Raw genomic sequence first — 27024 nt, 5'->3', positions numbered from 1 at the left:
GTAATAAATAAGTGTTTGACACATTTACTCGTTCATTAATTTTTAAAAAATTTTTATTTTACATGCATAACTATATGCTAAAGTGGTTACAAAGAAAACAGGAGGTGACCCAGATCAGGAGCTGAAAACCAGTACAGGCCAGTAAAAGCATGACTGGTGCATCTCTACTCATCTGTAACATCAAGTTGCCTTGAAATCAAAATGAATGCCGACTGTATTGTTGCTTAAATCTAATTTTGTTAAGTGTTTGAAATGTTTCTGTAGCCAAAACTTTGTATTGAATTTAAATGTTGACACTGCCACATTATTACTAGAAGGCCTTTCTAAATGTACTCACCTCAGCTTCCAGTGCTGTCTCATGTCTTACATGTAAATGGTTTTATTTTCATAAAAAACGACCGTCTTTCAGGTGAGCTGCTTTGCCACCATCACCTGTATAAGCTTAAGCGGGTAGTGAAAGCCAGAAAGTAGAAAATTGTATTTTCATTGTTTCATTTAATAATAATAAAGCATATCTGGTGGGGAGAGTTAAGTTTGGTTTTGAAAGTCTTTTTTTTTATCTTGGCCTGATCAGACTGGTTAATCCAGGATAGCTTAAACTTTTTTTTAAACGTCAAAGTTTTGTGATCACAAGTCAGGAAAACATCAGACCTGAAATTCAAATGTCAGTCAAATACTCTCATATTACGCTACGTAGACGCTTTATCTGCACCAATGAAAATTTGCATGCCGCATCTTTGAAGTGACTCCAACAGAAGTGTAGGCCGACCTACTTTTTGAATAATTAATTTTATAACCTCTTTATCTCTGAGGAATCTTAGGACTGAACTTTCACAACAGTTAATCTGGAGCATTAAAATTAAACCGGTTCTTTAATGTTTTCTGCAAAAAGCAAATACCTACTGTAAGTTGGCTCAATACACTATGAAATATGTAGGTCATTAAGAAGCTTTTTATTCAGAACCATCATTTCTGCTGGCCAGTCAGTTTGTCAGCAGGTAACTCCTCCCAGACCAACAGGGGAGACTGAAGCCTTGTTCAGTCACTGGATGAGAGGAAGAGATGTTCCGTTTATAAAAGAGAAAGCTGGAATCCTCAGCAATAAGATGATTCTGCCGTCAACAAATCCGTGACAAATTAGAAAGAGAATCACCAGCGCAGACTTCTCAGCTCTCTCAGTTTTGAGTCGTCTTTAGGATAGAAGAGGATGGAATTAATAGCAGGTGTTGTAGCTGTAAACCTTCACTGTTAATGCTGTGAAACTGAATTACCATGACTACAAAATGAGAGGAACTTTAAATATTAAATAATAAAACCCTGAGAGGTGCGTTCCAAAGAAGCATAGACCACAGATAAAACTTTAAAATATTTACTTTAACTGGATGATTTACTCCTTCTTTGCAGATGAAATTGGTTCAAAATCAATTACAGTCAAAGTTAACAAAAAATATTCACCTTGAATAGATTATTTCAGTCATATTCAAATGTTTGGCACTCTCCCTCCACAAAGTCCCAGTAAGAGTAAAATGACTAGCAGGGGATTTTTCTGGGCCAAATAAATACCTGCTATGTTTTGTTGTTGGTTTTTTTAACCAAGTTTAATGCAATGGAAACGAACCTGAAGGTGACAAATGTGAAAAACTGTGTGCAAAGCATCTTTTCTTGTGTTAAAATGTGTTTTCCTCCTGGATTTCAGTTCATTATTTTCACTCAGTTACATTAACTGAGCATCACCATGTAATACTGAAACGGTTCAGGAGGGAAACCCGAACATTCTTCTCTGCTCTTACTCCCTCTGGGGAATTCCTCAGTGTTCCCAAGTTAAAACACACACACACACACACAACCCCACCCACACACACCCCCTCTAACACTTTAAGGTCTGCCTCCTCCAAGTTGTGTAAATTTCAGACTTTTCAAGTCTAATAATAACCAAACCTCACGATGTGCATCACAGAACATTTGGATAGAATATAAAAAGAACACAAACACACCGGAAGGCATTTAAACGCCAAGATGAGTCTGTTTGAATCTGAGTGAGACACTTTTTATTTGCTGTCAGTGTTTACATGACAGCAAACTGCAGTTGGACTACAGGTGGCAGGTGGCAGAGTCAAGGGGAGGATCTTAGCGATGTCAGTCATGGTTGACATTATGGGATGTATGCTGAGTGTTGATTGGACCGTTACTATGCTACAGTCACTGACGTTTTTAATAAAAATGATTGTAATTTGTTAAGTTTATGGAGAGCTGTTTCATTCAAAATGAAATAAATAAATACTGTTATTGAATAATTAATAAATATTCCATCAGCTAAATATTGCGATTAATTTTTGTAAAATAGGTAGCTTATTTTATTACGTGTGTATTTATTTCAAGATTTATGAACTTTGGAATTTACTTATTAATCATAGTGCTTTTTTCTGATGGTTTTATTTTATAAAGCTACTTTATGTATTTCATGGACTTATATTTCAGGCTCTTTTTATCTAATGCTCATATTTTCAAATTAGGAGGCGGAGTTTTCTCTGTTCACAGTGACTTCACATAAAGTATTACAGAATAAAACACAATTATGAAATAAATAAAAATTGATTGACAAAAACACTCCCCATTAACAATACATATTCTTTAAAATATCTATTATGTTTTTGTTCCATGGAAATATTTATTTCTTTGGTGGAGTATTTATTAATTGTTAATTAATACTGCTATTAATTAATAGTATTTCATTTTGAATGAAACAGCTCCTCATACTGCAGAGTAAAATTGACTTTTATTCTGCCTAATTTAAGACCCGACAACAAAAACACTGACATTTATAAACTTAATTATTTGCTACTTGTTTTAATATTAATGTGGGGAAATGATGAGAACAGACACTGTCAACTGACTTTCACAAACAAGACGGATACTTTCTATTTTCAATTTGGGCAAAATTATGACAGGCAACGTAAAATCTTACAATTAAAAATGTTGGCAGCAACAGAAATGTTTGTCTTTAAATAACCAGGTGTTTTTATTTTTTCACCTCTATCCTGTGAATTTTACTTATAAGCAAACCTGCTGCACTGAACTTGGCTGTTAATGACACCAATGCGTAATTGTGAATTTGTTGCAATTTTTTTTTTTTGTAAAAATGGTCCAAAACATTGAGTTTAAGTGATGCTAACTCCCACCTGCAGGTGGCAGTATTTCTTACTTCTACTACACTGCTGCCACAGCCTTACTGAAGTCGGTTTCTGACCGTGATCGATGTGGCGAATAACAAAAATCAAGCTATTTATGTTATTCAAAGAAAAAAACTATTTTTTTCTTCTATATTTAGATTTTGGAAGAAATTTGCAAATATTTCTTAAGTAGAACTACAAAATCAGTGACTGCAAAAAAAAAAAAGTTAAATCCTGGAGAGACTGTCTACACTACAGAAAGTTGCCAGCAGTTTTAAGGGGAGTTGCATCAAGGAGATTCTCTGTCAGGAACTGGTTCTAAAAGCAGCAACAGAACAACACTGATAGCAACGCTGATCTCTCACTTCCTCTTATGGCAACATCTATTGTATGTGTTGCTGTAATAGCACAGAAAAACTGAAATGCTTTAACATTTTTAACTTCCTGCACTTGTGCACAGACAGGACATCATCCTACACAGCAGACCTTTCAGTTCTTTAATTGTTTTTCAGAACAAATGATACAAAAATAACACTTTTCTTAAAGGTAAAGTTGAGGTCCAGCAGCTGAAGTAAGAAAGAACAAAAGTCTCCAGATTCTTTGTGCCTACACTACCCACAATGCAACTCAACGACAGATGACTGTACTTGTTAAACACTTATACTCTTTTCTTTTTTAATGTGCAGTAAAATCCAACCTACAGACCCAGAAAAGCCACAAAATGTGTCAAAGTTTCCTCTTTTGGGTGCAGAAGACAGTAAAGTCCATTAAGAAGCTGTTTTCCTATAGTAAGCTCCAAATTATTCCTCCAGAAATTCCAAGGCGTTTTTGCTGAAACAAGGCGCTGCAGTGCAGAGGGCTGTAGGTGGATTTAACCCTTCGTCTGCCGATGCTGCCTCTAACAAGGGCGGCTCTGACCGGGGGAGCGCTGGGCCGGACCCCGCCGTGACCACAGCTATGCGCTTGTTTGTTCAGCTCCAGAGTCCCAGAGCTAAATACGGGCAGGGAAAGATGCTGGGTAGAGAGTTTCACTGAACTGAAGAAGACTATCAGATGCCCAAAACATTTTCTTAATCTGATCTCTAACATTCGGTCTTGTTCTTTTATTTAAATTATTTTCACACCTCGCTTCACACGACAATAAATACTCTGTGCTGACATACGTACATAAATTAAGGCTTTCCGTAACGGCTCGGAAACAATCCGAGGAAAACTTCACACTCAGCACAATCGCCAGCTAAAGAGGAGAACCGGCTCCTCTGGAAAACACTGGCTTTCATTTATGGCTCATTGATTCTCCTAGAAGAGGAAAACTACAAGAGGATTATCACTGTAGTGGGCACAGCAGGAACACTGGTGAGGCGCTTTTCACCGGCTCAATGACAACTGGAGTCAAATCAAACGGTCACAAAAAAAAAGCAACTTCTTTGTAAGAGTTTGTGATTCACCTACATCAGTCTGGAAACTGTCCGTCTGAGAGACTGGAGTTTGTTTCCGCCAATAGGTAGGAATCTACAGAGCCCCTAAAGGGACATAGAAGAAATAAAGATAAAGTATCTTGTACACATGACAATGTTTCTTTATTTCTTCTATGTGCCTTTAGGGGGTCTGTAGATAGGAATCAGTCGTTTCAACAGGAACCGGAACGTGCAAACTAATCATCACTCTAAAGTGTGGATGGAACGTGGGATCCTCTCGTCTCTGTTAGTCATCGAGTCCTCAGATACTCCGGTGTGGTGTAGTTAAAGAGTAAGAAGTCCATGCGGTAGAGATTGAACAGTTTCTTCTGATAAAAGGGGCTGATGTGCTTAAAGAAGCGCGCTGCCATGTTGCCATCGGTCCTGGTGCTCTTGCTAGACGTTGGGAACTGAACTTTACCCTCCACCCCCGCTAGCCTTAGCACGGCGTGAGCATCAGGCTCCAGAGTTTCGTACTTCCCCACCACGTCGTAGTGGATCAGACATGGGTGGCAGAGGGAGTGCACCCGCTCCCAGTGCTCGTTGAAAGGCTCCTCCCGCTGTGTCTGGGGGTCCACCAGATACTGGATGAACTCTCGGAAGGAGACGTCGTTTCCTTTCTCCAGGGCTTCCGGTTGAGGGTTGGCCCGGTGCCGGCGGATGATCTTGGTTCCGTAGCGCTTGTGGAAGGCGGTGTTGTAGTTACGTGTGAACTTGTTGCGGTAGGCTGAAACTAGGCGCTCGAAGGGCTCCCGTACAAAAATGAACTTGAGGTAACTGCGGAGGCGCTGGTTTATCTCCGTCACGGAGAAGTCAGAGAGCGTGCGGAGGTTACCTGCCACATGGGCCTCGTTAGCAGGGATGGCGAGGGGGTCAGAGTAACGGCCATTGCTGGAGAGGACCATCAGCACACGCTTCCAGTTGGTGCAGGCTACCTGGAGGTCAACCGACAGAGACAAACAGAGGGCAGTGAGACGCAATCAATACACTTTAGTTAGGCTGTTGTAAAGTTCTAGAGACTTCTAAGGGTGCATTCACACCAGCCCTGTTTAGTCTACTTTAATCAAACTCTAGTTTGTTTGACTAGAAACTTCAGTTTGTTTGTGGAGGAGTGAATGTGCAATCAAACTCTGATGTGGAACAAAACAGCAAACTCTATTCTGTCTAAAAACCTAGCTCTGGGTTCGGCTAAAGTGAACTCTGATGCGGTTCGAATGCATTTCAGCAGCAAGTGAACCGGAGACTGCTCCAAAGGCAGGAAACGGACTATATTACAGGGCATTCTGGGTAAACACAACCAAAACAAATGCGATGTGGTTTATCAAATAAAATCTCCAATGAGATACAGAAGTTTAAAGTTTTGAAGAGATTATAAGGGTGTGAAAATATTTGGGTGTCGCTTGGTTTCACTCATTCTTACTTTCTCTTCAAGTTGACGACTCACTGTGCTTCTTCTACTCAGTATTCACTTAACTTTTTAAAAACTGTTCCATTCAGCATCTAATAAACAGAAACTGAAGATAAAGGAAGTTACTGTAGTGCTAATAGCTACAGTTTTAGAAGAACATACTTCTTCTAATTATTACAACAGAAAAAAAAGAAGTAGAAAGCAATACTGCCTTCAAGCCTCTTTGGTCCTTGATTATCAACTCTCCCCAACCCCACAAACGTAGGATTTATGCTACAGAAACCAACCTTGGGTACGTAGCAGTAAATAAGGCCATGTTTGTCGTCCACAATGAGGTGTTTGAGATCCTCTGGCGAAAGCACCCGGCGTTTCTTCGTGTGGCTCAGACATGCCTGCTCCAACACCTTCCTGCGGCCTTGGAGGGACTTCTGAGCTGCCGACAGCTTCAGCTGCTTCTGATGAGGATGAAGCAGGTCGAGTGAGAGGAGGACCAAAAACATAAACGCCTTTTAAACAGAAGCAATGGGACGAACGCTACCCATCAAGGCCTCGTCGTTTAACACTTCACTGATAGAAATAGACTGATTTTTTTTCTGTCGTTATCATTTTTATTAGTGAAAGACAGAACTGTATATTCCCATTACTAATTAAATTCTTGGTTTTTCAAGATAATAGTTTTTGTCCAATATGCTTGCTATTTAATTTCTTCTATATGTAGATTTTGGAGGAGGAAAAAATATTGCAAAATTCTTTGCAAATATATCTAAAAATCAGTGACTTTAATTGCAAAAAAAAAGTTAAACACAATTGCGTTTAGAAGCAGCAGCAGTTCCAGCTGGAATTTCAGCCACAAAATACTTATTGATTTTTTGTCTTGTTCTGGCATTTTAGGAGAACCGTATGGAAGAGCTGGTTGTCTGCATGTGGTAGAGCATTGTTGATCTACATAAAGGATGTATAATTGTTAAAACATTAATACATTGCTAAAGTATGTGTGAGAATCACACACTTTCTGTTATAAATATCCCTTAGCAGTTTGCTTTTTCATTACATGGTTTCTGTAATGACAATAAAGATTATTATTATTATTATTATTTTTACAGAGTTGTAATGCATACAGTACAAATTAGTTATGCAACTTGCTCCTGGTTGGTCATTTTAAGTGATATTAAATAAGTCAAGTTCAAGATTTGTCTTAAACTGAGGCAACTTTCTGACTATGTCAACATTTTTGGAGATGCAGCTGTAGTTGTTTTGTGGCTGCTGCATTCATGACAAATTCAGAGAAAGTTGTATGTTTGTTGTCACCTGGTCTCCTTTGTAAAGGGTCTGCAAAGGACTTCTTCTACTTTTCCCAGGTCTGCTGCTAGTCTTCAAAGCCGGTTCTATAGAACAACAAGAAAGTGATTCATAAACATCTTATATAAGGAAAGCTTTTGAAAAAAACATTTAGAAAATCTCTGTTCCAATGCATCCATCAGAATGATTTCAACACCCCAGTCATTTTAATGAAAATTTTAATAGATTGGTTTATTGACAGGTACCTATTAAGATGAACACATTACTCTAAGTGCTTGTGAAAAATCCTAAATCATTTTACACTGTGTCATATTTTCCAGTTCATTCCAAGCCAACTGTCCACCACTCCACTGCTCTGATTTATTCATGGGGGAAATCCTCTCTACTTCCTTTAAACAATCCATAGGAACAGATTGTTCCCAACAAACTTTGCCTTTAAAAAACAGTGCTCTGACTTCTTCTGTTTAACAGTCTTTGGCCCAACCTTTTACCCAACAATAGAGGAGACTTGTTTTACAGAGCTGCTCTTACAGCTACTGCAGAAAACAGGAAGTTCAGAAAACTAAAGGACAAGAAGAGAGAACATTTCAATTCATGTCAAACAAAAACTCAATTTTTAATTACATTTTTTGACTTTTGGTCACATGCTGTCTTTTTTAATATATCACACATGTAGAAGACATTAGTAAGCCTGAACTTTTTTTTTTTTTTGCACAACCTAGCTCAGGATTAAGATTATTTATTGAGGTTATATTCTAAATTCCCTGCATTCTGCCAAATGCACACCTCTATGGGTTTACACTTGGACAACCAAACAGGTATCAAATCACTTCTAATAGTATCATTAGAATGAGAGGTATATGTATCAACCAATATTTGTAGTATACAGTACGCCACCTACACCAGTGGTGTCCAAAGTGGGTCCTGGAGGGCCGGCATCCTGCATGTTTTAGTTCTCTCCCTGGTTTAACGCACCTGGGTCAAATGATGGTTCATTAGAAGGTCTAAGAACAGTCTGAGAGAATTTTGATCAATTCATTGAACTCCGTTCCAGAATCACATGGCATTCTGGGGGATCCATGGCACTCATTGTGAGGTTACTTATGAGGTAACCTCTAAACTATGAGGCTGATCGGCCTCATAGATGGTAGACCGGGTTAGCTGGTTGACCAGCTAACCTTTTGTAAGGTTAGCTGGTCAACCTCTCACCGCCTAGCTGAGAAAGGTTTCTGACTTTACCTAACATTACCTTACCTAACTCTTTGGTTACCTAGCAAAAACTTGCTGTGTAATATGTGCAGATGCAGTTTAATTTTGCCTCCAACAGACTCAGGTGTACTTCACTTCTCAGAGGTCCGGACTCTAACGGACACGCACAGACATTTTTACGACCGCAGACGCATACTTGGTGACACACTGAAATAAATAACTCGTGATCTTTTACAAATTAAAAAAGCAAAATCCTAGAACCACAAAAGTCTCACGCCACTCCATTTTTATTTACATTTTGTGAAGCAGGAAGTTGCGCTCTGTGTCGTTTCCATTGGTTCGGCGGTTCTTGATCTTAAAGATCAAAATGCACTTCAAGTAAGAAAAGGGATTTGTTACAATGCCAATGATATCAAATAAAAACACAGCGTGAGGAAAAGGCAAAGAGAAGGTAGGGGGTGAGAGTAACTTCAGGGCACAGCAGCATGAAGGAACTATTTTTTTTATGATGAAAATACCACATATTCATGCTGAAACAATATAAGCAATAAAAACGCTGTGTATATTACACAAGTATAAAATCCAGCTGGGGCTCACATGCTGTGCTCCCTGCTGACTTTACTACATTCTAAAGGCATGCTTGTTTCACTGCTGTCAGAAGGCATCCACTTGTATTAGGTTATCATTTTAAATTGGAATTCCTGTGATAATAGAAGCCTGACTGCAGTACATGATTTGCAGCTTAAAGTCAAGATATAAATCATGACTGCTTCCCTCAAGTTAGAGGAAGAAAAAATCCTGACAAGCGGAAGAACAGCGCTAACGGTGACATAGCAAAATGTGCAGCAAGTCTACTGTAGAGCGCTCTGCTTCTGCACTCTGAACGAGATCAAAATCCTCAATTTCCTTAACAGTAGTGTTTCACATACCTTCACAAAACACAGACAGACAGTCATCACGCTGCTGCTGAACTATTCTGAGCTTTAGAAAATTTTAATGGAAGCTTTTGAATGTTCGTAAACAATATTTTGTACACATCTTTATTCTTGCAGTTCATGTTTCACAGTTGCTTTATCAGACTGACAAATCCAGGTTACATACACAACCAATCAGGCATCAAATAATCCTCGGGCAAACTCAGGACCCTTCCTCAGGAAGCCAGGAAGTAGGTCAGAGGCTCTGCTTGCATAAACACCTAAATACATGATGACAGAATATGAACTGACACAGTTCATTATTTGAGATGCATTGTGATTTATTTGTTGTAATTTCAACTGTTTAAAAGGCAGATTGCATTCTCAAAAGTTCAAATAATAGTTGAACCAGTATACTTGAACAAGAGGAGTTGAAAAGGAGGTTCATGGATGCATCAGTCATTCAGGGCAAGCATCACATCCCCAACTCCAACGTCTGTCTCTCTCTGCCAGACAGATTCACAGAGGAAGATACTTGGATGACATAAATTACCACAATTAATTTCCTTAATTAAAAAAAAATCAATTAAAAAATAACGTGTTTTTTTTAAATAACTTAAAAAAAGGGTTTTTTTTAAAGGAATTGAATGAAACCAAAATAATGAGTAAAATCTACTGAAAACCACTGACATGAGCAAAAGCAAGGAAGATTGCTGAAAGAAACCCCTGAATGGACAGAGCATTAGATATTAATCCGGAACCACTGAATGATTTTACAAGACTCCATATTAAGACTTTGCCATAAGAGCTCAGACCTTTGAGTAAAGTTTTAAAAATGTAAAATAATGAGTGGAATCTCTTGGGTTTAATTGGGTTAAAATATATATAATCACTTGTTTTGATCAATATTGACTTGTAAAAAGTCCCTGAACTATTTTTTTTCTAACATCACCAGCAATTTATTTACTCAAAAGTACAAATGAAATAAGTAAAATCAGTAATTTAGTGCTCTTCAAAAATCTGGAGGAAAGACAATATCAACTGTAAATAAAAAAAAAAACATTAAAATACTTTGTAAAACTAAGCTGCAAACTGAACAACAATAAAACAAGAACTACTAACGGTCAAAACAATGAATATGGGAAAATAATTTCAAAATAACAGAAAGAAACAAAGCTAAATATATTTCATATTTTCCTGTCAGTTCTTGTATTAGCTGCTCATAGACCACTAAGTTCAAACTTCAGGTGATTGAACAAATTAGCCGTGTTTCTGATCCCTGTCTGCTGCTTCTCCTCTCCTCTTTCTGCCATCTTGCACTGACTTTTCAGAACAAAACATCATGAAGCATGAGGGTTTCACATTAGAATGAGGTGGAAGTGCTCATCAGTGGTGAAATTACAAAATAAGAGCATACTTGTTAAGCAGAATATGCCAGAGTAAACAACTTTTGTTTTATGACAAAACTTTTCTTTTGTGATCGCTTAAAGTCAAAATCTAAATTATGCAATAAATTTTAATTGCCCAGGCCTATATATAAATCAATACTTTAGATACTTTATGAACAGTGATAAAGAAAAGGACAGTAAGGCTTTACATTAGGCTGCAGCCTTATTTGTGGAGGTGAAAATGAAGAAAAGTTTGAATACATTCCAGCTTAAAACATCAGAAAATCCTTATTTATATTTTATATAAATAATATGAAAGAATCACAAGGCTGCACAGTATGGAGGCCCAAAAGGGTCAGAATTAAATAACTACATCATTACATTGTTAATTAAATGTACCATGAAATGTTGAACACAAATTGAATTATTGGTTAATTAATCATTTTAATGATTTAAAGCTGTAGTATGTAATTATTTTTTTTTACACTGTGTTATGACTATAATATGAGGCAGATAATCTGTGGAAAGAAAGAAAACAAGTCAAGCTCCTCTGCCTTCTCCCACTGCTAACTACAAACAACCAATCAGAGCCAGGAGGTGAGCCATAGCGATGTCAATCATGTCTGTGTGCACCCTGCCCAGGGCCTGCTGCTTCTTCCTGTCAGCAGAGTCTGTTATGAACGGCTAGTTACAATGATGAACATGTAACAATGAGTTGTTTCTCTGCCATTAGCACATTTAGCAACGCTTTCATGAGATTGATTGACAGCATCAAGACCCTCCTTCAGGCTCTAATTGGTTGTGGCCAGGAACAGTGCATTTCTTCAGACGGCTGCAGAGGGAGGAGGTGGAGGAGTTCGATTTATTAGCAGATTATCTGTCCCTTAACATACCATCACGACATGGTGACAGTTTTAGCAAATATGTAAAAAGACATATTTTTTTAATGAAAGTTACATATTGCACGAATGCTATTGAAGCATCCATGCTTCTATAGCATGAATGGTCTTAAATAAATTATATAAACATCTGAATAAACATTTCTTAACTTCATTGTACATTCAATTAATGATTTAATGGTGTAATTAGTCATTAAGAATATACAATACATACGGTAACAGTAGAAACGATATAAATTTGACCTAAGATAGAAATCTCTACTGGCTAACAGCGGTAATGCTTATTGATTATGTAATCGTCCGACATCAAAACAGAGCAAGCAGGAAGCAACGTGGCTGAGAGCGCAAGGGAAGAGGTCATTAAAAGGCAAAAAACGTAACTTATCTGGACCTGGTTTGGGTTTAACGTCAAATGGTCTTAGCGCAATACTCAGGAGGAGTGCGAAAAACATGACGCACACGGGGTAAAGCTCGCTGGATTCAATGAACCCTGTTTCTTAACCCTTCTGCCGTCATAGCGTGCTCAGGAGAAGCATGGCAAATGTCACAGGAAGCGCCATGGGGCAACATAAGAGTCTGACGGTCTTCCCGAAATCACACACACACACCTAAAAACTCGTAAAAGTGAACATTGTCACTCTGCTGGACCGAGCACAGAGTAAAAAACTTGTGGGGTCTAAACAACTCTGTCTCTTAGGACTGTGGGAGGGTTGAACACTCAGACCAGGAGCAAAAAAATATAATTTGCAAAGTGTGTGGCAGAGAGGAAATACAAGCTATTTGTTTTACCACCTTACAACAAAGCAGCTGATGACAAATTTCAGTCACAACACAGGATTTGACTCAAACATTCATTATAATAAGGTTGTTGTGTATGTATAGAGAGACAGATTTTTTATTTATTTATTTAACTTTGTTTTAACCAGGTAGTCATCACTGAAATGATGCTGCTGCCTGTTATTGCCAGGTCTCCCTTATAATCACACTTTTTTACTGTAATGATAGAAAGCAACATAAAACAGAGGTTACAAACAAATCCACAAAAACAAGAGTTAATCAAGTTTTTACACATACACATGTATACATTCCACTCAATTAGTATGTGAAAGACAAAAATTGCATCTCATTTGATCTAACACATTTATGGACTTTTTTCTGCATTTTGAGTGTATCAATGCAAAAAGCAGACAGACTACTACTACATAGTTATTATCACAGACCGCATCTCTTTCAGTCTGATGTGTTTTGTCACATGCACCAGAAAACCACCACTTCCTTTCACAGCAAGGAAGTGACAAAATACTGCCTGCAGATGAGCCCTCAATCCTATTAACCACTCGCCCCAACCCTCTGCTTTTAGGGGTACATGTGGAAACTGGAAGCGTGGTTCAACAGTCTAACCATCATATGATGTCATGCTGCTTCATTCCGAGACAAGAAGGGCTCCATTAAGCCTTGTACATATCAGGATAAACATACAGCACTTAACTAATCTAAACTGACTTCTCCTTTCTTCAAATAAAATGAAAATAATGCATTTCCTCTTCAATAGAGATACGGATCGCAAACAAATGAGTCATCAGTAGAGCAAATATGAACATTTTTTACTTAACTGCACTGGAAAGAATGTCCACGTAATGACAGCTTCAATAAGCTCATTTCAGTGTGAAAAAACACTGGAAGTGTCTGATGGAGAAAATGGGGCATAAAGTATTTTCAAATTGAACAAAATTTGCTCTGATGTCACTAATTAGAACAACACAAGCAAACATTGTTTTTTTTCCCCCTCCCATTTGATCAACTGAACACTTCTTATAGATGAGTCAAATAAGTAACTCTGCTCCTGTGTCATTACATAAACCAGTTCATTTGTCGTTTGAAAGAGCCTCATCTTAAAGGATATGATGTCGTTCACATCATATGTGAACGACATCAGCAGCTTCAAATCTAATTTCCCTGGAACGTTCAAAGACTTCACCTTGATGGATTATGGCTTCACTGAGGGAAGACAGCCTGCCAGTGGTTTGTGGGGCCCCATCCTGTTAGCAGCAGCATTATATGCAGCTGTATAAACACAGCTTAATAAGAAGCAGTCGGGGTGGTAAAATTTGGAAGTCATTCACTGTTTTCAGGGGAGATTTTCTGTAAAGTATGAATGACTTTTACGTGTTAAGTTAAATGAAATTTGACAGCTGGTTGAGTGCACAGTGCATTTGCGATAGGCTAATTGCTACCAACAAATATTAAAGCTTAGCATCATTTAACCGACCTGCTACACAACAACACTTCCTGTTTTTCGTTCACAATGCAAAAGGCAGAGACAAATACTGCATCTTCCCTTTAAGATTTTTTTTTTTTATTATTTAATGATTGCACAACAGCGTAAGCAGACCAATATGAATACACGTCGCGAGTCAGGTTTTAAATGCAGAACAGAAATCTGCGTGCTTGCTTCCACAAAAAGTAGCTCATAAAGAAATGAAAGCTTTTACTATGGTAAAAGTTTTAAGAAAAAGAAATCAGAAAGCCTCAAAACCACATTTTCTCTGAGTCCGCGTTTAAAAGAAAATGTACAAACGAGTCCTGGCCTCTTTTTCAGAAATCAGCTGTAAAATGACAAAAATGTGATATATTTCAGGAACTACACGGTTCATTTGAATTGTTCTGGTATCAAAATGAAGATAAAACACTCCAGAGGTTTAAAAATCAACACTCAGTCACAGTAGATGAAGAGAGTGAACAGTGAAAAATGGTAGAAAAAATCAACCATTTCCACCTAAAAAATGCACTTTGTGATGTGAATATTGAAAGATATCAGCAGCTTTATATAACATCTAGGAAACCACACAATATCTGACCACTTGTACCAAGATTCATGCAAAAACAGAGAGCCGTTGATATTTTGGAGAGGTGATAATTGGTAAGTTGTCAAATCAAGTCGAGACAAACCTTGCAAATTAGGCATTTTGGCACAATATGGCACCGTGCATGCTAATTCAAATTTAATTTTTTTTATCAACTTATATCTCCTCATAAATGATCATTCTATCTAATAATCGCTGTTGCAATGAAATAAGAGTCAAAGCAATGTGAAAAATATCCTTTCCGATGCAATCTGGGCCATTAGAGCTCAGTACTTCAGTCAAATATTGGCAGTTTCTCAGGAGCAGACTGGAAAATTTGAATGATAGGCATGTCCATCGAGTCGTCATAGCCAACAGAGTGTGTGGGTGTTTACTAAAATGTCCTAGTCAGCGTCATTCACTAATCACACAGAGAGAAATATATTTACCGTAAACCGAGGGAGTGCAGTGATAGAGTCTCCAACAAGGTATTCAAGAGACCAAAAAAAGCATAAAACAGTCAGGAATCACATCAGTGTGACGCAAGGATAATAGATTACTGGACCAGTGTGGAAATATTTATTTGAACGAAAAGGATGACCATAAAATAGCAAAGACGTTTAGTCAGTTTTACACAGAGAGGTGATGCTTAGGCTACGTTCACACTGCAGCCTGAAGTGACCCAAATCAGATATTTTTGCCATAATGTGACCTATATCTGATCTTTTCATGACGGTCTGAACAACACAGACCTGGTTTTTTTTAATTTTTTTATGCAACCCAGGCCAATTGCAATGGTTCTAAATCCAGTACATGTCAAATCTTTTCAAATGTGACCTGAGACTGAATGGCCAGGTCACATTCTGGAGCAATTTAAATGAACCTTGTAGTTCAGACCAATTGTTAATATGCTGCTCCGGTCGGACAACGACTTCAACATTGTAAGACATGCTCTACCATTAGCATCCATGTTTACTTCCGCAAACACTGAGCACTTCTTCTTTTTTATGGTGGGAAAATACTGAGAACGCTCTCTATGTGTGACGTTACTGTGCCCTCTACTGCGTTTTTCTTGATTTACAGCAACTTAATGGCTTAAACCTCCAGTTTAATGACGTCTTCTAATCCACCATGATCATCATTTTGTGGTTTCAAGTCCAGGAGATCACAACGTTCAGCATAAAGGGGGGCAATGGTTATGTTATGACTAAGAAGCCACAATCTTATGAGTTTGAGAACACACACTCAGAAATAGACATAGCCAAATTGTTTAGATTCAAGCTTACAAAACATCAACGAGGATAGCTTGACGCTTCTGTGTTTGATGTTATTTATACTGCACAAGAAATTTGCTTTCACAGTTGTTCATTTAAAATGGGGCAAGCAGCAGCAGGCTAAATGGTATACAATACGGATCGGGTTTGTTTGACCCCATATGCTTGAATAGATCGTAAAATAACAGCCGGAGGGAATAACATGTCTTCAGAAGTAGAGGAACTTGTTTTGATATCATGCTGGCAAGAAAAATCAAAGCCCAGAACAGGAAAAGCAGCTGGCAAAAACAACCATTACAAGTCTGTCATCCAGCTCTGGCAGTTTACTTGTTATTTTAAATGAGGTTCAGATTTGACCAGTGGATGTGGACGTACCAGCAGTTATGAAATAACCACAACAGATAGAACCACTGTGGAACTGACAAGCACCTAAAAAGGTGTCTGGATGCAACTCGTCTTTCTCGGTCAGACCATTTGTTATGGTCAGTGTTGTATAGTAACGAAGTAAAAATACTTCACTACTTTACTTAAGTATATTTTGGAGTACTTCATACTTTCCTGGAGTATGAAAATTTTTGATGACTTTCACTTTTACTTCACTATATTTCCGAACTTAATTGCGTACTTTTACTCCGATACATTTTCAATGTGTGGTTTAGTTACTCGTTACAAAAAAGCGAGAGAGAGAAACAAAGTGTTTTGACCCCACCTACTGATTAGCAAGTAGCAAGCAGGCTACCAAACAAAGTCCGTAGCCTACTTGCCTGGGCTTGTTCATCACCACCAATAGGATACACCTGTTTCGCTTCTCCCATTAAACACAAAGCAAGTCTCGCAATCAGCAGCAGCCACATGGAGGAGGAGACGGAGACCACAACGACTGCAACTACGTCGGACACGGCTCCAGGGGAACCACCAGCTGGTGATGAGAGCCCATGGCCTTATTTAAACACAATATACTCTTTCGTGGGTGTTAAAAATTCGTCGTACCGCATGCAGTGTATGTTATTCCTGCCCGAAGATGTGGAAATTCTATCTTACAAAAACTCCCCGTCCAACTTGAAGAAACACATTGAGGTAACTTCTTATGAAATGGTTATAATCCTCCTGTTTCAGTAACTATAGCTTGGTCACTAGACACTACTGTATTGTGAAATCTTGACCATAAATGAACTTTGTTTGGCATCGTTTCAGTTCCACGCGCGGTGTATTTAGCTTAGGCTTAATGTTGACTGTAGCAGGCTACCTAGACTCCTCTGTTCAAGGGGGACAGAAGCCATAGCGATAGCAATTTAGACTAAATTTAACGAATATAGGAAAGGCATGCAAGTTCAAAACCAGGTTTACCAAAAAGGTCTCCCTCTTCAAATGCCAATAAGCTGCATTTCCCTCCCAATTCTTTTTTTCTTTTGCATAATGACCAGTTGTGTGCACCACCTACTGACTGTAGCATTGACTGATTCACTGATTTGTGAAGTAGAGTAATCGTAACAGCTCTTTTTCTTCATGTTGGCCGCATTTTCTGTACTATTTATTTTTCTCATTTTCAACACTGACCTTACTTGAAGGGAAAACTTAAGGCTTACAAAAACTTTGTATTTTCTGTCCTGGAGGGTTTACTAAGAAGCTGGTTCAGTTGTAAAGCAGGTTAAGTTAACCTTGTGCTATAGGTAAAGCACCTAATTTTCTTAACTAAATGATGCCTGCAGGTATATCTATTAGCAGGTTTAATTTTGCCTGCACTTGGTTGTGTACATTATTTTAAGTGTATTTGACAAGTTTACCAAAATATAAAAAATGTCATTCAAACTGCATTTGCTTTGTTTTACTTTTTACTTGTACTTTTCATTACATTACTTGAGTACATCCATTTTTACAGTAATTTCCATACTTAAGTACAAGAAGTTTCAGATACTTTAAGACTTTAACTCAAGTAACATTTCAGTCAGTGACTTGGACTTTTACCAAAGTCATATTTTGGAGAGGTACTTGTACTTTTACTTGACTCTGAGATTTCAGTACTTTATACAACACTGGTTATGGTTTTCCAAAGTCAATAGAGGAACAGCAGTAAGTTTTCCTCCACATTTAAATGTAAAAAGGTGGTACCAATGACGAACAGGTTGGATGAAAGTTAATAACGACGCTGCATTTTTATATTATTTAACACGTTTATGTGCAGAAATGTAGCATTTGTTTTCCCCGTGCAGCAGTTTTCTGCCTCTGATCTTTCCATTTTTTAGAACTTCCCACACTTCACCCAACTATTTTATAATGAACTCAGATCCTGTCGACAGCGACTCATTCATACACCGAAAGGATGCTGTGCTGAGGCACTGCTGAGTCAGGGAAACCGCATAAAATAGAACCTTTGAGGGGAAAAAACAGGATGCTTTATCTCTACTATTGTAAGGTCTGAACAATATTAAGACAACATGCAATACGCAATAATTTAGAGATAACGATAGGACTTATGACAGGAAACCACAGCATTAACATTTCTGCTCTGAGTTTATAGAAAACAGATTCCAGATAATAACTTTGCAGCTAAGCAAAACAAAATGAGTTAGAAGATTTCCATCTCAATTATAAGGTTTTATTAAAAAGGCTGCTTTATCCGTTGTCTATAAGATGATGTTATTGCTTTCTAAACTGAAAAACAAACACTTGTCTTTCCACTACCAAAAGTCAGACAGGATATTGATTACAACAGTTAAAATACATTGTTCAATTAAATGTATTCATTGCTATTTTGATTTAGATACAAAGAGAAGAATATAAAACAGGGTTTCCCCCAAAACACTTGATAAGCCCGGTGATTGGATGTCAGGCCAGTCATTGATCCAGCGGCATGTCGTGTTTTTGAGTTAAAAAATGTTTAAAGTTGACAGGACATTTAAAAATATCACTTGATAGTTATGTGTTATTGAAAGATTAATATCTGAACACCAACTACAAAGTATTAAAAAATGCAAACATTTAAAAAAACTAAGATAAGTAAGCAATGTTTAGGCTGGTGGCCCACCAGGCTTATAATACACTGTAAACTGTAAAAATCCCCTAAATTTAGTTGTAGCTTTTAAGTAAGATCAATATAAACCATAAAGTATTGAGAAATAGTCAATTAAATCAAAAGTTTGTTGTTGCTTTGTTGTCCTGACTTACGTTTCCAAAATGCTAATGCTACATGCTAGCTGTTCTAATGATAGAAGCCAACGTTACAACAAAGGCTGAAAACAATTAATTAGATTAATTGTGATGGATAAATTACTGAAATTATCGTCATCTAATTTAGTAACTGAGTAATTGTTAACTGGAGCATACAGACAGTCATTTGCTGAGAGAACAACATTGGTGCAGTAATTAATGCCCAAACTGTTCAAAAAAATTAACATTTTGCATTTATGATACTCTACCCAGGACTCCTCAAGTGTTGTAGTTTTAGCTTTTTTCTGTATTAAAACAAAGGAAAAATCTTCTATAAGCACCTCCTATTATCCAATTATTAACCACTTAATCATCCAAAAATTGATCACCAGCTCAGTCCTACACTGTACTGAGCTTTTCACATGCTGATGCTAGAAGTACTTTTTTTTTCTGCAGATGTATCCTTTGATACAAATGATTAAGTGTAAACTAATTGTTAATTCAAATTAACAATTTAATGGTCAATTTGCATCTTCTAATGTATTTCTAATATTGTCTAAAAAGATCTAAGTCGCTAATTGAACAATCTGAACATTGTGCCATTTATCTGATTAATAAATTATTTGTCAACATAAGCCATAACTAAAATTATTGTTAGTTGTAGCCCTAGATACAATTCTGATTTCTCAGAACTTAAGGTCAGTAAAGCTCCTGTATCACCTTGAAAACACTCAAATCCAATTCCAGACTTTTTCAAACTACATAGGAACCCTGTGGTAATAACTGTACAACACAGGTGTCAAACTCCAGTCCTCAAGGGCCGCTGTCCTGCAGTTTTTAGATGTGCCACAGCTACAAAACACTGGAATGAAATGGCTTAATTACCTCCTCCTTGTGTAGATCAGTTCTCCAGAGCCTTAATGACCTAATTATTCTATTCAGGTGTGGTGCAGCAGAGGCACATCTAAAAGTTGCAGGACAGCGGCCCTTGAGGACTGGAGTTTGACACCCCTGCTGTACAACAAGTCATTATCCATGTCTGGTTACCATCACTGTTTCGACTGACTGTAAGATATTTCTGCAACTGTCTGACAACAACATTACCCTTGTGCTGTGTCATATGTTCCAGCTGCAAAACGAATCTATCACTCATAAACTAAATTATGTTCAATCCAGAGCATTCCCCCAAAGTGCTTAACTGCTTTCACAAGTGAAAGAGGAACCAAGCTAATGCTTGCATTTCTTCTCTGTCTGAGGCAATGATTGCTTAAAAATGGTCAAGTCTAATTAAAACTGGCATTACTAATTCTTATGTAATCTTCTCCTAACATTAAAGGCATTAAAAGCAACTGGAGATAAAAAGAAACTGACCACAAAAGTAGTCTTAATCAGATACCATCTTTACCATAATGTTGGCAGAGATACAAGCCTATTACTACTACAAGCCTGTACTTCTTAATACGTAGCTGCTCAATGGTTTTACACTACAGCTGTTTAATAACTACATGTCAACAGAAAAAGAATGTACTCAGTTATATATTAGACGTTGCTGGAGAAATCCATGTGATATCAATTACTGGAAGTTCCTAATCACATGATGGACATGAATTGTATTTCTTTCCTGTAAGCCACTGGAGTGTTGCAGCAGGATGTTAGACAATGAAAGCAGAACAATATTACTTTATTACTTGGACTTACCTGTCACCCTAATTGGCATACCAATAGGTCACTGAAGGGGTAAATGTATCTTATTTTCTATAGCCGTTAACTGTTTGAGCAGGCTGTCATAACAATAAGTCATACACCAAAAAACAAGTCAGAAGAAGCAAGACCAACCAACATTGACAAAGTGAAGCAAAGTTGCAGTTCTTTTGAAATTCCTGCACAGCAGTACAATGATGCAACACAAACCACAGTATTCAGTGAGTAACTGCCAGGACCGTTTTTCTTTTGCTCATTTTCCTGTTTCTCTTAACAGTTGGGCAAGGTTACTGAAAGCCATTTCTTATCTGCCTCAGACAAAATGTCGGTTGGTAGCGAGGACAGACTTGGCCTTTGTCTGTCCTCGTAGCTTCAAATCAAAATGTGCAACAGATTTTTACAGCGATCTGGAAGAATGACTAAAAGTAGAGGATGTAGGTTAATGCAAGTTTCCATCTGTTCTCAACCACCAGTGTTCTGTCAATGTGGCTGGTGTGTTGAGCAGGTGTTGCTGTTCGCTTCCCAATCAGGCATCACTCAACTTTTAAAGCTTTAGCTTCAGATCAGAAAGATGGTGACTAAATGATAATAGTCCTTTAAAGTGTTAACACTGATCCATGCTTCTTGATTAAATTGCAATAATACCTAAAGTACTGGCTTTCCGTGCTTTAAGATGCCACAATTCAAATTTCTGGCTCTGAAGTTACAGACTAACAGATTTCATGGAATATTTAGTCTGTAAAACGGACTATTAATCTGTTGGAACAATGTCTGGGCCTCTTTGAGATGAAGAGTCCAGTAAAATAAAGTTGTGGTAACTTGAAACAAAACACCCACCCTCTAAACCAAAACTAGAGTGGTACTTAAAAAAACTGCAATACCTTTTCTTAAAAACTATTTTTTAAGACGACCTAATGGTCTTGGGGTTACTCCGCAATCTCTAGAGCTTGCAGACAAGGCAATTGTTGAGTATTTTAACTTTTTATCAAATCATCAAACTTTTTAAGAAATGTCTCAATGGCAGGTAAAATAGTGGTGAAACCACAAAAGGTCCGTCTCATTTGTTTACGGAAAGAACATGGAAGACGGCAAGGAATATTGCAGCAGATAGTATCCATCTTCTTTTTTGTCTTTTCAGATCAGGAAAGAGATATGGGGTCAAGCTGGCAATTAGGTAATTTATTCCAAGTGCAATAACCATTCTTAACCAACCTAAATCACAACATTTACATATGGCATGCAAAATGTTTTATTCTATTCTATGTAATTGTTGTTATTGTGATTGTATAAATTTTTGTGTTCTTATGGTTGGAGAGCTAAAAGAAAAAATCCCACCTTCATGGACAATAAAATGTTCTTAAATGTTTTGAGGTTTTGCATATATAGTTGTGAAAAATCCATTGAACATTTTTACACTTTGACAAAAATCTATCTTATTGGGATTGGTGGTGATCAAGAAACACGACCACCACCATGCTTCAAAGTGGGAACCATGTTGCTAATCCTCCAGGAAAGCTAGATCAGATCATTTGCCAGGACAAAGGACAAAATAGAAATCCTACTGCTAAAATGTGACGCCTCTCCATTTTTGTTTGCATTTCATGAAAAAGTTCGTTGCGCTCATGTCTTCTGTGATTTTTGTCGTTTCCTTCCAAGTAATTTTTGGTGCAGCGCCACCACAGGCGAGAAGGTGAACAGGATTTTCAAAGGGTTTGGATTGTTTGACATGGTGCAGAGTGAAAGCAAACCTTGGCAGCTGAAAATGTAACACATGCAATTATGGTCCCCAATCGAACCGAGACCACTAGACTATCAGGTGTGAAAACACTCTAAGCATGTACAATTATAATTATTATATTATTATTTTTGAAATATCACTATTATGTCATTTTTTAACAAAAGCTCATTGTGTTTTTATTGACATCTTTCAAACATCCATCTTTGTGTAATTAATTTAAATAATGTGATAAAGTTCCAGTAATTAATGGACTTCCCTTTTTTTAAGAGGTCTGTAGATATCCAATCTTAAAACATAAAGCATGCTATTTCAAACTCTTCTGTCTTAGTCAAATTAATTAAATTTAATTCCAAAACAACCGTTAGGTAAAATTATATCATTATTATCGTACTGCTAGTAGTATTAGTTATATTTTTCATCACACTTAGCTGTTCTTTTTCTAGACTTTTGCTCTTACTTTTCTATGACGTGCAACAGTGGCAACAAAGTAGGGGTGGAAAATATTGACAAAAATATAATATCATGTTATATTTTTTTAAATACCTTGAAGAAATGAATAAAAAATACATAAAAATAACTAGAGTTAAAAAATATATATTTTTATATCAGTATAAAATTAGACAATACATTTAGTGTGTCAAAGAAAATAAAAAATAAATATACATGTAAACTAATTCTGGCCAAAAAATAGTTTGAAGTCAGCTACCATGTGTTTAAAAAATACTTAAATACAAAAATGAAACAGACTGTTGTGGTTCAACAGAACAGTAGTTTTACAAGATATTTATTTTAAAAAGTCAAACATTATATCGAAAACTACAAATCTTGTTTTACTATGAAAAAAAATCTTCCTTTTGAAAAGGAACTTTGTTAATTTTCAGTTCTTCCACTGGTCATCGACATCTCCACTGAAGTAATGACTGCATGTTAGTGTTTTGGTTTTTAGCTTTCATGTTCCTGCAAATGTTCTGCTTTTTAATAAACAAAATTAACCGGTATTACCATAAACAAGATAATATAATTTCCATTTTCATGATTTACTTGTTTTTTTCTTTTCTCTCTCTCTACCAAAAACTGGATGATAAAAGTCATCAGTCTTTTTTGAAGGACAATTTTGTACAGAGACTTCATGATTAACTTTATTTGATGTTTTTGTCCACAATCCCAAAACATGACTTTTAGGTTCATTGGTCTATCTAAATTCTCCTTAGGTGTGAGTTGCAGTGTTAAATGTTCTTTAGAATTTAAAGTTTTTTGGTCTTTGACAAAATGTTTGACAAAGCATTATTATGCTGTTACCATTATATTATTTGACAATGGCCTCAAAACAACATTATCACGATAACTTCTGGTACAATTTATTGTCCAGCGAAATTTCTTACTATTACAGCAATAATGAAGACACTCAGCCCCTCCATTCCTATGCCCTCTCTTTAGTTGTTCACAAAAAAGAGGGCAAACTAAAAGTGTTGTCACACTTTGGCCATTCCTCATAATTTTCTAACCCTTCTAAACTGCGATATAGTTGTCATGCTCCAAACTGTATAGCAAAGAACTGTTTGGACGGCAGTAAGTGCCATCAGACTCTTTTTGCCAGTAATGTATCAACTGATGCGAGAAATTAAAAAGGTACAAATCGCCACAGCAACACAGAACCGAACAAGACATGACCGGTTGGTTTTGGCCTCACTTTGAGCGCATAAACAGTAATTACAGAAAGACCCGTGCTTTGTTGACATCCTGTGAACTAGTCCCGTCTATTGTGGCTCAGACCGGCTTCACATGTGGCTCTCTTAGCAAAAAGACGAGTCCGAACATGCCGGGCAGTCAGGATGGGGCGTGTGGAGGTAAGTCAACAGAGTGCTATAAGTGTGCCGTTTGTAGGGTCAGCAGCGTCTGGTTAGTGTTTTGGTGTCTGGCAATAATAAAAGGAGGTTTACGACAGCTCCAAAGTGATTTGGGAAATGGTCAGGTGTGGAGTGTTTTGTTTTCTTACATCAAATTTTCATTTCCAATTGATTTGTCGTAGAAAGACACTCAACACAGAACCTGCTGATCACCTTCTCCATTGCTCTCCTGCTTTCACTTCCTTCTTGTTTCTTCGTCATGCATGCCTTAAAACAATTAAAATAAAAAATGTTTTTCTCTCCTCAGTCAATTGCTTCTCTGCCATCAACTGTTACACATCAGCAGACACAGAAAGCATGCTATTGTTGTATGAATTTTAAAAATGTTCCTGATTTGAATAAAAATAATGGTCCATAAAACCCTGTGTCTCTCATTTAGACTCACTAACATAATTTATCATCAAAGAATGAACATTTTAAAGTAAAAAAAAATAATTTAATGAGTTATAAAAATGTAAAATTTTAGGTTATGTCAAAGTAACGTAGTAATGTAAAAACTTAACTAAGTAAGTTGGGGAAACTTTTTAAAAATTTCTCTTAAATGACTATTTTTATTTAATAAACTTACAAATGTCAATAGTTTACATTAAGTGTTTTGAACTTGGCAGTTAAAGTTGGTACAACTTAACTGAGTCAAAGCAACAAGAAAGCTAGACTGAGTCAAAGTGAGTGAGTGGATTTTGTTTTACAGTGTAGAGAACTTAAATTTTTTGATAAATTTCTACTTCAGGAACTTTGTTGTCATTTTAAAGAACAACATTTAATTTCTGTTTTTAGATTTTACAATAAAGGAAACCTTAAAACTTTTGCGAAAAAGAAGATGAATACATTTCCTTCTATGTGATGTTGAAATTGAAAAAAAAAAAAAACAGTTTTGAACTTAACAACTGAAAAAATATATTTAAAATAATACCACAGGTATTTTTAGAGTGATTCTACCATGGAATATCAATTTACATGAAAAAACTGCTTAAGCCAGAATTTGTAATTAAATTTCTATTCAAAACATCAATTGGCCAAAAAGGTCCAAAGAGCCACGTGCTACCTGCCTTTAAAAATCCTGCAGAAATTGTAGCATCAACCCGCCATTTGCTCTACAGAAAGAGGGTTCAGCCAGAGACACAAACAGAAGAGCATGAAGAGGAAAAGGGGATACAGCCGTGTGGAATGCAGGGGGTCTTCAGGAGAAACGGAGAGGGGGTTCTGAAAACATTCCAGTCTTCACAGTGGGCCTATTCATACATCATTTCATTCACTTTCAATCAAACCATCTGTTTTACACCCATACTAAAGTGTCTGTCTATTTGTTGCTGAAAAATACAAGCAAAACTGACACTAAAAAAAACACATCATACCTTATTAAAGCTCTTTTGAACATAGTCATCCAAAAAAAGTACATTGTGTTTACAATAGGACAGTTATGGTCAGAAACAATATAAAATCAGGTATGCTGTGGCATTCAAATGTTGCTAGGTTGGAATCTATGGAAACAAAACCGGCCAAGAAACTAGCCACTGATTTATGCCGAATTCCGACCAAATGGGAATCTGTTTATTTCCCATCTTGGCAGACCTGTGAGAATTGTAACCCCAGTTTACCTTTTTCTCTTTACTTCGCACCAGGTGTGGTCTGCTGTAACTGTAGCCAATTGGCTTGAAGGTTCTACATAACTAGGTCATAACAAGTGAGAGCTTAATTCCGCTACTGCTGCTTCTGTATCACTTTAAACCAGTGTGTGTGTGTGTATCTTTTGACCTTTGACATTAACAAGGCTTTCAGATACAAACAACTAACTCACTGGCAGTTGAACAGGTGCACCTAATAAAGCGGCCTGTCGGTACAAACACTTTTTCAGAATATCTTTTATTTCCTACACAGTTCTAGTTTTGTTGTTGTTGTTCCATCCTTCACTTTTAGAAAGTAAGCCTACAATAACACTGCAATGCAACCAGACCCACTGAACTGTTTGCCTCAGTTGCCAGGACTGAACACGGTGAAAAAAATCACTACAAACGGGCTTTATACTTAAAAAAACTGCATTGTGACCTGGACACAAAAAAGTAGAACATTTTTAATAGAAATTTCTCTCTATAATGTCTGAAAGTTCAAGAAGACTGTGTACATGCATGGCGTCTTACCTGGTTTAGTGATGCTCTGGAAGTAAAGAACAAGAACGAAGAACGAGCAGAGGCACGTCGCCAGGAACAGACGTCCTCCCTTGGGCATCCCCATCATAAAGTCTGGCTCCGCTCGCGGAGCCTCCGACCCTCCGTCGCTGTCTCGCAACGGTTCATACGAAACCGACCGACGTAGGATGCGAACATGCGAGGCAATCGACGGAACAGACGGTCTCCATGTATTAACTACCGGAAACAAAACTGAAATAAAACATAGAAGCGACGGTTGGCCCGCGGAACCAAGATGTAATTGAAGTTCCGTGAACGGAGCGTAAAATTCAGCTCCAAGAGCGAGCTTTGGTCGGGATTTGTAACCAACGTTATTATTTCTAGCCAAAAAAAATAACTTGTACGAAAGGTGATATAATGTAAAGTTGATACCAGCGGAAAACAGGGGGCAGGAAAAGAGTTAACGGTCAGCTGTGTTCCGCGCATCTACAGTATGGTGTCTGTCTGAAGTTTGTCGAAGCAACACAAACTTCTCCTCCAAACA

At 37.3% G+C, this 27024-nt stretch overlaps 1 protein-coding gene across 1 annotated transcript; it reads right to left on the bottom strand.

Annotated features, from left to right (window-relative positions):
* Positions 1-56: 56 nt before the first annotated feature.
* Positions 57-27024, bottom strand: LOC114148023 (carbohydrate sulfotransferase 11-like). Its single transcript, XM_028022965.1, has 4 exons — positions 26493-27024; positions 7344-7420; positions 6323-6490; positions 57-5562 (listed from the first exon to the last, which is right to left on the bottom strand). The coding sequence occupies exons 1-4, from the start codon at positions 26587-26589 to the stop codon at positions 4879-4881; spliced, it is 1026 nt and encodes a 341-aa protein (XP_027878766.1). The 5' UTR covers positions 26590-27024; the 3' UTR covers positions 57-4878.

This window comes from Xiphophorus couchianus, chromosome 1 (assembly GCF_001444195.1).
Source record: "Xiphophorus couchianus chromosome 1, X_couchianus-1.0, whole genome shotgun sequence".
NCBI lineage: Eukaryota > Metazoa > Chordata > Actinopteri > Cyprinodontiformes > Poeciliidae > Xiphophorus > Xiphophorus couchianus.
Note: the sequence above shows the minus strand (reverse complement) of the source record. Positions and strands in the feature narration are given on the sequence as shown.